This window comes from Asterias rubens, chromosome 8, assembly GCF_902459465.1.
Source record: "Asterias rubens chromosome 8, eAstRub1.3, whole genome shotgun sequence".
NCBI lineage: Eukaryota > Metazoa > Echinodermata > Asteroidea > Forcipulatida > Asteriidae > Asterias > Asterias rubens.
The window spans coordinates 3,254,022-3,268,701 of record NC_047069.1 but is presented as its reverse complement, the minus strand read 5'-3'; the positions used below and the strand labels follow the sequence as shown (position 1 = coordinate 3,268,701).

The window sequence follows — 14,680 nt, the reverse complement described above, 5'->3', positions numbered from 1 at the left end:
TTCTTGATTGGCCGAATACTTCTTTGGTTGATTCAATTGGAATGTTGATTTGATGCTGCTGAGATTGAGCCGGTTGCAAACAACCTTTCCTTGACCAACACTGTTGATATCCCCGTTGGTCTAAAGGTCCCTTTTCTTGTTGAGTATAATTATCTGTCTTGATTTCACTTGGGAAAGGTATATATCTCTCATGAGCAAAAAGAGTTTATGTGAGTGAATGTCTTCACAGGGCATGGACACATTTTAGTATGTAATTAGTATCTTTATATTAAAATAATGAAGACGGAACTGTCACCTGTAACAAAAAGAATTTGAATTTTATTGATTTTCATTGATATAATTTAAAGGCAGTGGACACTATTGGTAATAACTCATAACAATTATTTGCATAAAACCATACTTGGTAACAAGTCATGGACAACTGTTGATTGTATAAAACATTGTGAGAAACGGCTCCCTCTGAAGTAATGTAGTTTTTGCGAAAGAAGTAATTTTCCACTTATTTGATTTAGAGACCTCAGAATTAGATTTTGAGGTCTTAAAATCAAGTATCTGAAAGCACACAACTTCGTGCGACAAGGGGGTTTTTTCTTGCATTATTATGTCGCAACTTGGATGACCAATTGGGCTAAAATGTTCACAGGTTTGTTATTTTATGCATATGTTGAGTACACCAAGTAAGAAGACTGGTCTTTGACAATTACCAACAGTGTCCAGTGTCTTTAATATGACATTTGAAATGTATGCTTTATCATGTTATATTGAAATGATTCTAAATGTTGACTATTTGCTTGATTGATTGTCTTTTGAACATGAGCAGCTAAGAAAGTTCCTGTGACTGTACTCGCTAAAGACTACCTACCTGCCCTGACAGATTATGCTGGTATATCATTCTTCATCATGGGTTCAGTCAAACAGACTCAACAGCCTTTCAGCAAACAACTTGACACAGTGTTGGAAAAACCGGATCTTGTCCTTGAGGTTTGTATGTTTCTTTATTAATTTGAGTTTGCTGCTTGGGTTGCCAATCATCATCATCATCCTTCGTCCTTAGACGGAATAGTAGAAGCAGCTTTGATGAAGTGGTACCAGGTTGCTTTGTCCCTCATGAGTTGTTAGGTCTCGTTATGATTGAGATTTGTGTCTCGGGTGATGGTGTCAGTGTAGCTCATTTTCCTCCTGACGCGATTTTGATGTCCGCCAGGAGGATTCCAGAAGATCAGGTGCGATATAGGTTGATCCGCTGTTCGCAAACAGTAGCCAGCAAACTGGAGACGTCTCTGCAGTACGGTCTCGGAAAGTGGTGGTAGATTGCCATAAACCTCCCTGTTTGTAATATGGGCCCTCCTTGCAGTGGTCAATGGGACATGTGACCTGTGTTTCTGTTGTCACGTAGGCCTGCGCCGGTTGAGTAAAAATAGAGCTGTAACTTGCAAGTGTTGTGTCCATAGTCTAGTTGTAAGACTGCTAAAATGTGTCCATAGTCTAGTTGTAAGACTGCTAAAATGTGTCCATAGTCTAGTTGTAAGACTACTAAAATGTGTCCATAGTCTAGTTGTAAGACTGCTAAAATGTGTCCATAGTCTAGTTGTAAGACTACTAAAATGTGTCCATAGTCTAGTTGTAAGACTGCTAAAATGTGTCCATAGTCTAGTTGTAAGACTGCTAAAATGTGTCCATAGTCTAGTTGTAAGACAGCTAAAATGTGTCCATAGTCTAGTTGTAAGACTACTAAAATGTGTCCATAGTCTAGTTGTAAGACTGCTAAAATGTGTCCATAGTCTAGTTGTAAGACTGCTAAAATGTGTCCATAGTCTAGTTGTAAGACTGCTAAAATGTGTCCATAGTCTAGTTGTAAGACTGCTAAAATGTGTCCATAGTCTAGTTGTAAGACTGCTAAAATGTGTCCATAGTCTAGTTGTAAGACTGCTAAAATGTGTCCATAGTCTAGTTGTAAGACTGCTAAAATGTGTCCATAGTCTAGTTGTAAGACTGCTAAAATGTGTCCATAGTCTAGTTGTAAGACAGCTAAAATGTGTCCATAGTCTAGTTGTAAGACTGCTAAAATGTGTCCATAGTCTAGTTGTAAGACTGCTAAAATGTGTCCATAGTCTAGTTGTAAGACTGCTAAAATGTGTCCATAGTCTAGTTGTAAGACTGCTAAAATGTGTCCATAGTCTAGTTGTAAGACAGCTAAAATGTGTCCATAGTCTAGTTGTAAGACTGCTAAAATGTGTCCATAGTCTAGTTGTAAGACTGCTAAAATGTGTCCATAGTCTAGTTGTAAGACAGCTAAAATGTGTCCATAGTCTAGTTGTAAGACTGCTAAAATGTGTCCATAGTCTAGTTGTAAGACTGCTAAAATGTGTCCATAGTCTAGTTGTAAGACTGCTAAAATGTGTCCATAGTCTAGTTGTAAGACTGCTAAAATGTGTCCATAGTCTAGTTGTAAGACTACTAAAATGTGTCCATAGTCTAGTTGTAAGACTGCTAAAATTAAACACTCTCTTTCACAACAAGTCGTGAATAAGCAAGTTGTTCTGAACAATGTTGAATGGCTCCTTGCTAGACGGCGCTTATTTTTTTTTGGGCGTATCAAAAGCAATACAAATTTAAAAAGACCCAACAGAGACCAAAAAAAGTCAAATTAATTAGAAATGGATACCTTGGACAACAATGTCAGAGGTTCATAACATCTTGTTCACCCCAAATGAATTTGGTTCGACTGTTAAAGGAACACACTGCCTCAAAAGTTTGACTTCACAAAATGGCCGACTGTGTTACTTCACGACGTATAAGGAATACCATACAATTTTGAGCCATGTTATTGAATGTGTGGATCATATATTCTACCTTTAAATTATCTATCTAACCATAATGGTTTAATAATAAACATGTTTCAAAAGCTTTTCAAAGACCAACTCGGCCGATCCATGGCAACGTCTTCCTTTAAGCAAGGTTTTATTAAGAAAAAAGAAGAATTAATCAGAATTGTATCATTTGAATTGTCTCCCAAATTGCAAAGAGTAGTTTTCTTTTGAATCTAATTATTATGCTTTTGATGTTTCCTTTTGATGCAGATCAACCAGTCCATAAAACAAGGCAAACCATTTAGTGTGTTGGTTTCGTTGACAAACCCGCTGCCATACCCATTGACTGATTGTAAGTTCTTGATAGAAGGACACAGTATTGCAGGAGTAAAGCAGCTCAAAGCTCCGTAAGTTAACATTATTATATTTCTGCTCAACTTATAATGCAGAATGTTTTCAATGCGAAATTTGATTTGGCTAATGGCTGTTTGTAAAGACAATCAGTGTAACATCACTTTGCATTTTGTCAATACACATTTTCAGCTCTTTTAAATTGGTTAATGCCATAGTAGTTCCAACATAAAACTGAAAATTCAGTCATGCGGTGTAAACAAATTCAATTGTTATACCTCGGTCACAAATTGTGAAGTTTGATTGGTCGAGAACCAATCACGTGATGTGATACAAAAACGCATGTACCATGGCTAAGGATGTGTGTTATGCGTAGCACACACCCTTAGCCATGGTACATGTGGTTTTGTACCATGGCTAAGGATGTTTGTTTTGCGTAGCACACATCCTTAGCCATGGTACATGTGGTTTTGTACCATGGCTAAGGATGTTTGTTATGCGTAGCACACACCCTTAGCCATGGTACATGTGGTTTTGTACCATGGCTAAGGATGTTCGTTATGCGTAGCACACACCCTTAGCCATGGTACATGTGGTTTTGTACCATGGCTAAGGATGTTTGTTATGCGTAGCACACATCCTTAGCCATGGTACATGTGGTTTTGTACCATGGCTAAGGATGTTTGTTATGCGTAGCACACACCCTTAGCCATGGTACATGTGGTTTTGTACCATGGCTAAGGATGTTTGTTATGCGTAGCACACATCCTTAGCCATGGTACATGTGGTTTTGTACCATGGCTAAGGATGTTTGTTATGCGTAGCACACACCCTTAGCCATGGTACATGTGGTTTTGTACCATGGCTAAGGATGTTTGTTATGCGTAGCACACACCCTTAGCCATGGTACATGTGGTTTTGTACCATGGCTAAGGATGTTTGTTATGCGTAGCACACATCCTTAGCCATGGTACATGTGGTTTTGTACCATGGTAAGGATGTTTGTTATGCGTAGCACACATCCTTAGCCATGGTAAATGTGGTTTTGTACCATGGCTAAGGATGTTTGTTATGCGTAGCACACATCCTTAGCCATGGTACATGTGGTTTTGTACCATGGCTAAGGATGTTTGTTATGCGTAGCACACACCCTTAGCCATGGTACATGTGGTTTTGTACCATGGCTAAGGATGTTTGTTATGCGTAGCACACATCCTTAGCCATGGTACATGTGGTTTTGTACCATGGCTAAGGATGTTTGTTATGCGTAGCACACACCCTTAGCCATGGTACATGTGGTTTTGTACCATGGCTAAGGATGTTTGTTATGCGTAGCACACACCCTTAGCCATGGTACATGTGGTTTTGTACCATGGCTAAGGATGTTTGTTATGCGTAGCACACATCCTTAGCCATGGTTAAGGATGTTTGTTATGCGTAGCACACATCCTTAGCCATGGTACATGTGGTTTTGTACCATGGCTAAGGATGTTTGTTATGCGTAGCACACACCCTTAGCCATGGTACATGTGGTTTTGTACCATGGCTAAGGATGTTCGTTATGCGTAGCACACACCCTTAGCCATGGTACATGTGGTTTTGTACCATGGCTAAGGATGTTTGTTATGCGTAGCACACATCCTTAGCCATGGTACATGTGGTTTTGTACCATGGCTAAGGATGTTTGTTATGCGTAGCACACATCCTTAGCCATGGTACATGTGGTTTTGTACCATGGCTAAGGATGTTTGTTATGCGTAGCACACACCCTTAGCCATGGTACATGTGGTTTTGTACCATGGCTAAGGATGTTCGTTATGCGTAGCACACACCCTTAGCCATGGTACATGTGGTTTTGTACCATGGCTAAGGATGTTTGTTATGCGTAGCACACATCCTTAGCCATGGTACATGTGGTTTTGTACCATGGCTAAGGATGTTTGTTATGCGTAGCACACACCCTTAGCCATGGTACATGTGGTTTTGTACCATGGCTAAGGATGTTTGTTATGCGTAGCACACACCCTTAGCCATGGTACATGTGGTTTTGTACCATGGCTAAGGATGTTTGTTATGCGTAGCACACACCCTTAGCCATGGTACATGTGGTTTTGTACCATGGCTAAGGATGTTTGTTATGCGTAGCACACACCCTTAGCCATGGTACATGTGGTTTTGTACCATGGCTAAGGATGTTTGTTATGCGTAGCACACATCCTTAGCCATGGTACATGTGGTTTTGTACCATGGTAAGGATGTTTGTTATGCGTAGCACACATCCTTAGCCATGGTACATGTGGTTTTGTACCATGGCTAAGGATGTTTGTTATGCGTAGCACACATCCTTAGCCATGGTACATGTGGTTTTGTACCATGGCTAAGGATGTTTGTTATGCGTAGCACACATCCTTAGCCATGGTACATGTGGTTTTGTACCATGGCTAAGGATGTTTGTTATGCGTAGCACACACCCTTAGCCATGGTACATGTGGTTTTGTACCATGGCTAAGGATGTTTGTTATGCGTAGCACACACCCTTAGCCATGGTACATGTGGTTTTGTACCATGGCTAAGGATGTTTGTTATGCGTAGCACACACCCTTAGCCATGGTACATGTGGTTTTGTACCATGGCTAAGGATGTTTGTTATGCGTAGCACACATCCTTAGCCATGGTTAAGGATGTTTGTTATGCGTAGCACACATCCTTAGCCATGGTACATGTGGTTTTGTACCATGGCTAAGGATGTTTGTTATGCGTAGCACACATCCTTAGCCATGGTACATGTGGTTTTGTACCATGGCTAAGGATGTTTGTTATGCGTAGCACACATCCTTAGCCATGGTACATGTGGTTTTGTACCATGGCTAAGGATGTTTGTTATGCGTAGCACACACCCTTAGCCATGGTACATGTGGTTTTGTACCATGGCTAAGGATGTTTGTTTTGCGTAGCACACATCCTTAGCCATGGTACATGTGGTTTTGTACCATGGCTAAGGATGTTTGTTATGCGTAGCACACACCCTTAGCCATGGTACATGTGGTTTTGTACCATGGCTAAGGATGTTCGTTATGCGTAGCACACACCCTTAGCCATGGTACATGTGGTTTTGTACCATGGCTAAGGATGTTTGTTATGCGTAGCACACATCCTTAGCCATGGTACATGTGGTTTTGTACCATGGCTAAGGATGTTTGTTATGCGTAGCACACACCCTTAGCCATGGTACATGTGGTTTTGTACCATGGCTAAGGATGTTTGTTATGCGTAGCACACACCCTTAGCCATGGTACATGTGGTTTTGTACCATGGCTAAGGATGTTTGTTATGCGTAGCACACACCCTTAGCCATGGTACATGTGGTTTTGTACCATGGCTAAGGATGTTTGTTATGCGTAGCACACACCCTTAGCCATGGTACATGTGGTTTTGTACCATGGCTAAGGATGTTTGTTATGCGTAGCACACATCCTTAGCCATGGTACATGTGGTTTTGTACCATGGTAAGGATGTTTGTTATGCGTAGCACACATCCTTAGCCATGGTACATGTGGTTTTGTACCATGGCTAAGGATGTTTGTTATGCGTAGCACACATCCTTAGCCATGGTACATGTGGTTTTGTACCATGGCTAAGGATGTTTGTTATGCGTAGCACACATCCTTAGCCATGGTACATGTGGTTTTGTACCATGGCTAAGGATGTTTGTTATGCGTAGCACACACCCTTAGCCATGGTACATGTGGTTTTGTACCATGGCTAAGGATGTTTGTTATGCGTAGCACACACCCTTAGCCATGGTACATGTGGTTTTGTACCATGGCTAAGGATGTTTGTTATGCGTAGCACACACCCTTAGCCATGGTACATGTGGTTTTGTACCATGGCTAAGGATGTTTGTTATGCGTAGCACACATCCTTAGCCATGGTTAAGGATGTTTGTTATGCGTAGCACACATCCTTAGCCATGGTACATGTGGTTTTGTACCATGGCTAAGGATGTTTGTTATGCGTAGCACACATCCTTAGCCATGGTACATGTGGTTTTGTACCATGGCTAAGGATGTTTGTTATGCGTAGCACACATCCTTAGCCATGGTACATGTGGTTTTGTACCATGGCTAAGGATGTTTGTTATGCGTAGCACACACCCTTAGCCATGGTACATGTGGTTTTGTACCATGGCTAAGGATGTGTGTTATGCGTAGCACACATCCTTAGCCATGGTACATGTGGTTTTGTACCATGGCTAAGGATGTGTGTTATGCGTAGCACACATCCTTAGCCATGGTACATGTGGTTTTGTACCATGGCTAAGGATGTGTGTTATGCGTAGCACACATCCTTAGCCATGGTACATGTGGTTTTGTACCATGGCTAAGGATGTGTGTTATGCGTAGCACACTTCCTTAGCAATGGTACATGTGGTTTTGTACCATGGCTAAGGATGTGTGTTATGCGTAGCACACATCCTTAGCCATGGTACATGTGGTTTTGTACCATGGCTAAGGATGTGTGTTATGCGTAGCACACATCCTTAGCCATGGTACATGTGGTTTTGTACCATGGCTAAGGATGTGTGTTATGCGTAGCACACATCCTTAGCCATGGTACATGTGGTTTTGTACCATGGCTAAGGATGTGTGTTATGCGTAGCACACATCCTTAGCCATGGTACATGTGGTTTTGTACCATGGCTAAGGATGTGTGTTATGCGTAGCACACATCCTTAGCCATGGTACATGTGGTTTTGTACCATGGCTAAGGATGTTTGTTATGCGTAGCACACATCCTTAGCCATGGTACATGTGGTTTTGTACCATGGCTAAGGATGTGTGTTATGCGTAGCACACATCCTTAGCCATGGTACATGTGGTTTTGTACCATGGCTAAGGATGTGTGTTATGCGTAGCACACATCCTTAGCCATGGTACATGTGGTTTTGTACCATGGCTAAGGATGTGTGTTATGCGTAGCACACATCCTTAGCCATGGTACATGTGGTTTTGTACCATGGCTAAGGATGTGTGTTATGCGTAGCACACATCCTTAGCCATGGTACATGTGGTTTTGTACCATGGCTAAGGATGTGTGTTATGCGTAGCACACATCCTTAGCCATGGTACATGTGGTTTTGTACCATGGCTAAGGATGTTTGTTATGCGTAGCACACATCCTTAGCCATGGTACATGTGGTTTTGTACCATGGCTAAGGATGTTTGTTATGCGTAGCACACACCCTTAGCCATGGTACATGTGGTTTTGTACCATGGCTAAGGATGTTTGTTATGCGTAGCACACACCCTTAGCCATGGTACATGTGGTTTTGTACCATGGCTAAGGATGTTTGTTATGCGTAGCACACACCCTTAGCCATGGTACATGTGGTTTTGTACCATGGCTAAGGATGTTTGTTATGCGTAGCACACACCCTTAGCCATGGTACATGTGGTTTTGTACCATGGCTAAGGATGTTTGTTATGCGTAGCACACACCCTTAGCCATGGTACATGTGGTTTTGTACCATGGCTAAGGATGTTTGTTATGCGTAGCACACACCCTTAGCCATGGTACATGTGGTTTTGTACCATGGCTAAGGATGTTTGTTATGCGTAGCACACACCCTTAGCCATGGTACATGTGGTTTTGTACCATGGCTAAGGATGTTTGTTATGCGTAGCACACACCCTTAGCCATGGTACATGTGGTTTTGTACCATGGCTAAGGATGTTTGTTATGCGTAGCACACACCCTTAGCCATGGTACATGTGGTTTTGTACCATGGCTAAGGATGTTTGTTATGCGTAGCACACACCCTTAGCCATGGTACATGTGGTTTTGTACCATGGCTAAGGATGTTTGTTATGCGTAGCACACACCCTTAGCCATGGTACATGTGGTTTTGTACCATGGCTAAGGATGTTTGTTATGCGTAGCACACATCCTTAGCCATGGTACATGTGGTTTTGTACCATGGCTAAGGATGTTTGTTATGCGTAGCACACATCCTTAGCCATGGTACATGTGGTTTTGTACCATGGCTAAGGATGTTTGTTATGCGTAGCACACATCCTTAGCCATGGTACATGTGGTTTTGTACCATGGCTAAGGATGTTTGTTATGCGTAGCACACATCCTTAGCCATGGTACATGTGGTTTTGTACCATGGCTAAGGATGTTTGTTATGCGTAGCACACATCCTTAGCCATGGTACATGTGGTTTTGTACCATGGCTAAGGATGTTTGTTATGCGTAGCACACATCCTTAGCCATGGTACATGTGGTTTTGTACCATGGCTAAGGATGTTTGTTATGCGTAGCACACACCCTTAGCCATGGTACATGTGGTTTTGTACCATGGCTAAGGATGTTTGTTATGCGTAGCACACACCCTTAGCCATGGTACATGTGGTTTTTTACCATGGCTAAGGATGTTTGTTATGCGTAGCACACACCCTTAGCCATGGTACATGTGGTTTTGTACCATGGCTAAGGATGTTTGTTATGCGTAGCACACACCCTTAGCCATGGTACATGTGGTTTTGTACCATGGCTAAGGATGTTTGTTATGCGTAGCACACACCCTTAGCCATGGTACATGTGGTTTTGTACCATGGCTAAGGATGTTTGTTATGCGTAGCACACATCCTTAGCCATGGTACATGTGGTTTTGTACCATGGCTAAGGATGTTTGTTATGCATAGCACACATCCTTAGCCATGGTACATGTGGTTTTGTACCATGGCTAAGGATGTGTGTTATGCGTAGCACACATCCTTAGCCATGGTACATGTGGTTTTGTACCATGGCTAAGGATGTTTGTTATGCGTAGCACACACCCTTAGCCATGGTACATGTGGTTTTGTACCATGGCTAAGGATGTGTGTTATGCGTAGCACACATCCTTAGCCATGGTACATGTGGTTTTGTACCATGGCTAAGGATGTTTGTTATGCGTAGCACACATCCTTAGCCATGGTACATGTGGTTTTGTACCATGGCTAAGGATGTGTGTTATGCGTAGCACACATCCTTAGCCATGGTACATGTGGTTTTGTACCATGGCTAAGGATGTTTGTTATGCGTAGCACACATCCTTAGCCATGGTACATGTGGTTTTGTACCATGGCTAAGGATGTTTGTTATGCGTAGCACACACCCTTAGCCATGGTACATGTGGTTTTGTACCATGGCTAAGGATGTTTGTTATGCGTAGCACACATCCTTAGCCATGGTACATGTGGTTTTGTACCATGGCTAAGGATGTTTGTTATGCGTAGCACACACCCTTAGCCATGGTACATGTGGTTTTGTACCATGGCTAAGGATGTGTGTTATGCGTAGCACACATCCTTAGCCATGGTACATGTGGTTTTGTACCATGGCTAAGGATGTGTGTTATGCGTAGCACACACCCTTAGCCATGGTACATGTGGTTTTGTACCATGGCTAAGGATGTTTGTTATGCGTAGCACACACCCTTAGCCATGGTACATGTGGTTTTGTACCATGGCTAAGGATGTGTGTTATGCGTAGCACACATCCTTAGCCATGGTACATGTGGTTTTGTACCATGGCTAAGGATGTTTGTTATGCGTAGCACACATCCTTAGCCATGGTACATGTGGTTTTGTACCATGGCTAAGGATGTCTATTATGCGTAGCACACATCCTTAGCCATGGTACATGTGGTTTTGTACCATGGCTAAGGATGTTTGTTATGCGTAGCACACATCCTTAGCCATGGTTCATGTGGTTTTGTACCATGGCTAAGGATGTTTGTTATGCGTAGCACACATCCTTAGCCATGGTACATGTGGTTTTGTACCATGGCTAAGGATGTCTATTATGCGTAGCACACATCCTTAGCCATGGTACATGTGGTTTTTGTTAACCGGTGTACATTACTTTGATCGTTCCCAACGTTGGTCGATTTCCAGCGCTTTGTACGTAACAGCCGCATGTTCGAGGGAACAGTGAAGAATTGTTTCTTATTTGAACAACTGTTTGTCTGCTCATTCGACTATGCATTCTCCATCGTAATAATGTTTGAAGATGTGACAGAATCCCGAAAAGAGGAATAGTACTGTTACCAACATTTGTTGCCCGCTGTGACGGGGGTCCATGGGTTTTGTATACCCTCTGGGAAAATGGCGCCCGAGGCAATTTTTTCCTGAGGGTGTACAAAACGCCATGGACCCCGTCACAGCGTGCAACAATTGTAAACTAAAAGCTTTACTAAAAGCTGTATTAAAAAGCCATCACCTTGAGACAAGATTAGGCACACATGGTTTTTCCACACGACGTTCGTTGTGTGTGTGTATTCTTTTTGCGACAAGTAAAAAATATGGCAGTCGACGACGAGGATGTTAATGTTCGTAGTGTTGGACCAAAATCCGGACAAGTTTCCCGATGGCCCAAAATCCGGCCAACTATTTTCCGCTTTTTTTTCATGACCCACTCACAGGCCTGTTTAAGATCTGTGACTGTTTATTTGACCTCTGACCCAAAGTGTAAAAGTAAAAACACACAAAACTAAAAAACTAAATTAAACTTGGGGAAATGAATTAATATATTTGTTATGTATGAACAAATAAACCGGGACCATTTTAGAAAGACAAGACAGATGGAAGTTAGAGAATTTCCTTTTTGTTCTCACACATATGAATGGCCAAGGGTAAATTTCATCAGAGATTTGTGATTTGGAACAGGAAAAGTTCAATAATTAATCAACTAGATTTGTAGTATGAAATGACCTTACCATTCACCTAGTGCATGCAACGTGAAAAGTTAGGAAAAAAAAAGAAACAGTTGATCTTCCCCGCCCTTATCCTTTTTTGAGGCAGCATCTTTTTATTTTTACTATTTTTTTTTATATATTTTTTTTATTGTGCGCGTTGTGTTTAGTGTGATCACGAGCCGATCTGCATTTCGCGGTACCTTGGAAGCAAATCTTTTTAGTGTAATAAATCCCTGTTAACCCGGGTCCTCATGCAACAAATAGATATGAATTAGGTTAGAGGTGCTTTCAAACTGAAAATTTGGTGGCCTGTATGAATTTAAATACTTGGCGGCAATCTTGGAAAAAAATCAAAAGGCCTGCATCCTCCTTTTTTTTGAAAAATCAGGAAGATCAACTGTTTTTGTTTTCGTGGTCTTATCATGTATATAAACTATACAACTATTTCTTGTTGTGTACAGAACTGTGGCAAAGAATGGTGAAATGCACCATGAAGTGCACTTAACAGCAAAGAACTTTGGATCAAGTGAGTTGATCATTAGTTTCATATCTGCAGAACTAACTGGTGTCAAGGGACATGCTACACTTCATGTGAGTAAGTAAGGCTAAATCATTTGCATATATGCAGAACACACTGTGTGCCTACAAGTTTTATGAATTGTAAACTGTAATAAAGAATGTCTTTTTAAACTTTCTTAACTATGAAGTCACAACACATGTCAAACTGCACGGATGTCCTGTGCTGACCAGTAGTTACAATACATTGGTGTGTAATGTTTACTTTATAAACACTTATTTCTTTAGGAAGTTTTTATACAACTTAGTGTGAGCTTTCCTTTTTAAGACTGTTTTTAACCATAATCAAGGCAGAGATTATTGCATACATTAAAGATTATTATAATTGAAGCCTGTATTTGGGCCCAGCAATCACATTTTTAATGTCAGTGTTTATTCATTTTAACAAACTGGAATATTTTAAATTGAACATTCTACACTTTGATTACATGTTTACTCAAAGGCAGGTACACCTTTGGGCTTACTACAAAAAATAATGACCATAACAATTTACTTGGAAAAAGCGCTACAGCTGTTGATCAAACATTTTAAGAAACGGTTTTGAAAAAGGATTCAAACAAATTTCACTCTGAGAAATCGTTTATGAATGAAACATTTCACAGATTGTGAAATTACGGACTATAATACCCGAGTGGACATAACCACATCCAGCCTTTCATAGAATATCAAAAAAATTCTACCATCTTTACACAGGTTAAATTTATTAAAAATATCCACATTTATAAAGAACGAAACGAATCAAACGGATCAAAAACAGAAGGAATTTTCTGCAGTTACGAACGTCTGGTTCCTTCTTGGGAAAAAGACAAAAACATCTTGAAGGGTAGAGTGTGAAACAGTGTTTTAAGTAATCTGATTTTGTGGTCAAAGGAAAACTTGCTACAAAATCTGCATAATTTATTTGATTAGTTTTTTGACTCCTGAAATGTTGTTTTTCAATATCTAATCACTTGGTGCACAAATTTTACAGGGTATAGAAGTAGTAGGATTTATGCTTCTTTTTTAAATTAAATATACATCAAGTTGCTGCATAAAAGGACCTTGAAGGATGCTTGTAAAAATTACTTCAAAAACAACGACAATAACAACAAGTTTTGATAACATCTTTTTCAAAATATAAAATACTGGACAACTAGTTGATACTTTAATATTGAACTATTGAACTTTGGTAAGAATGTAACATTTTTATATTGTGATGTAGTATAGGTTTAAGGGTTTTATTTTGATTTTATCAAACTTTACTTTGCTCAACTTGGAAAGCTCTGGGTATTTAGGTGTATGTTCACCAAAATAATGTAATAGTTTTGTGATTTTCATATTCTTTGTAACTAATTGTTTGAAATATTTTCTTTATCATGTAGTGTGGGGATTAAAGATGTCATTAAAAATGTCAACACTGTCCTACTTCTTAATAATTCCAGAATACCGTGTATCTAAAAAAACATATACACTGTTGAAATGGCTGCCAGATAAAAAATATTTGATTCTTGGGAAAAATATGGATAGCTCATGGACTCGACTTTCATGTTGCAAAAAGTCCGTAAATAATTCATGCTTGGTTGAGCACTGTTCATTGAACAATAAGTAGCTGACATCTTGGATTGAATTTTGTAAGCTTCCAAGCACTTACAAATTGGAAGGCTAATTTCTGGGCAACCTAATTGTCCTACCCTTTACAAAAGTGAGCAGTGCTCACCGAATCTGGTATAATATGAAAGTTGAGACCATGAGCTATCCATACATTTAAAACTTTTCCCCCAGAATTATTTACTTTTTATTCGGCAGCCATTTCAAAAGTGTATAGCTTTTTTTAGACACCCTGTATTAACCAATATCCGCCTGACTGGAAAGTACAAACACTGTTCCTGGCAACGCCCATGTACGGCTTATTGTTGCTGTATAATAAATATTCATTATTAACTGCCTTGCAAATTAAACATAAGCCAACAAACTGTATACTGTTGGAAAGAGTACATAACACTGTTTAAAGGAACACGTTGCCTTGGAACGGTCGAGTTGGTCTTTGAAACCGTTCGTTATGAAATGCATATGGTTAGAAAGATATTAAAAAAAAAAAAGAATATAATGATCCACACAAACATGCCTCAAAATTATGTGGTTTTACTTTTACGTCGCAAAGAAACACTGTGGGCTATTTTTTATAGTCAGAATTCTGACTCCATAAAATGGCGGACCGTGT

The 14,680-nt window shown here is 40.3% G+C and overlaps 1 protein-coding gene across 1 annotated transcript in view; it reads left to right on the top strand.

The window, feature by feature from the left end:
* The window catches only part of LOC117293419 (protein-glutamine gamma-glutamyltransferase K-like), a 46,898-nt gene extending 33,024 nt beyond the window's left edge, over positions 1-13,874 (top strand). Inside the window, exons 14-16 of the mRNA XM_033775746.1 lie at positions 821-981; positions 3,081-3,217; positions 12,366-13,874. Of these exons, the coding sequence (XP_033631637.1) occupies positions 821-981; positions 3,081-3,217; positions 12,366-12,507 (440 nt within the window). The 3' untranslated portion in view covers positions 12,508-13,874. The remainder of the gene's footprint in view (positions 1-820; positions 982-3,080; positions 3,218-12,365) is intronic.
* The last annotated feature ends 806 nt before the right edge of the window (positions 13,875-14,680 follow it).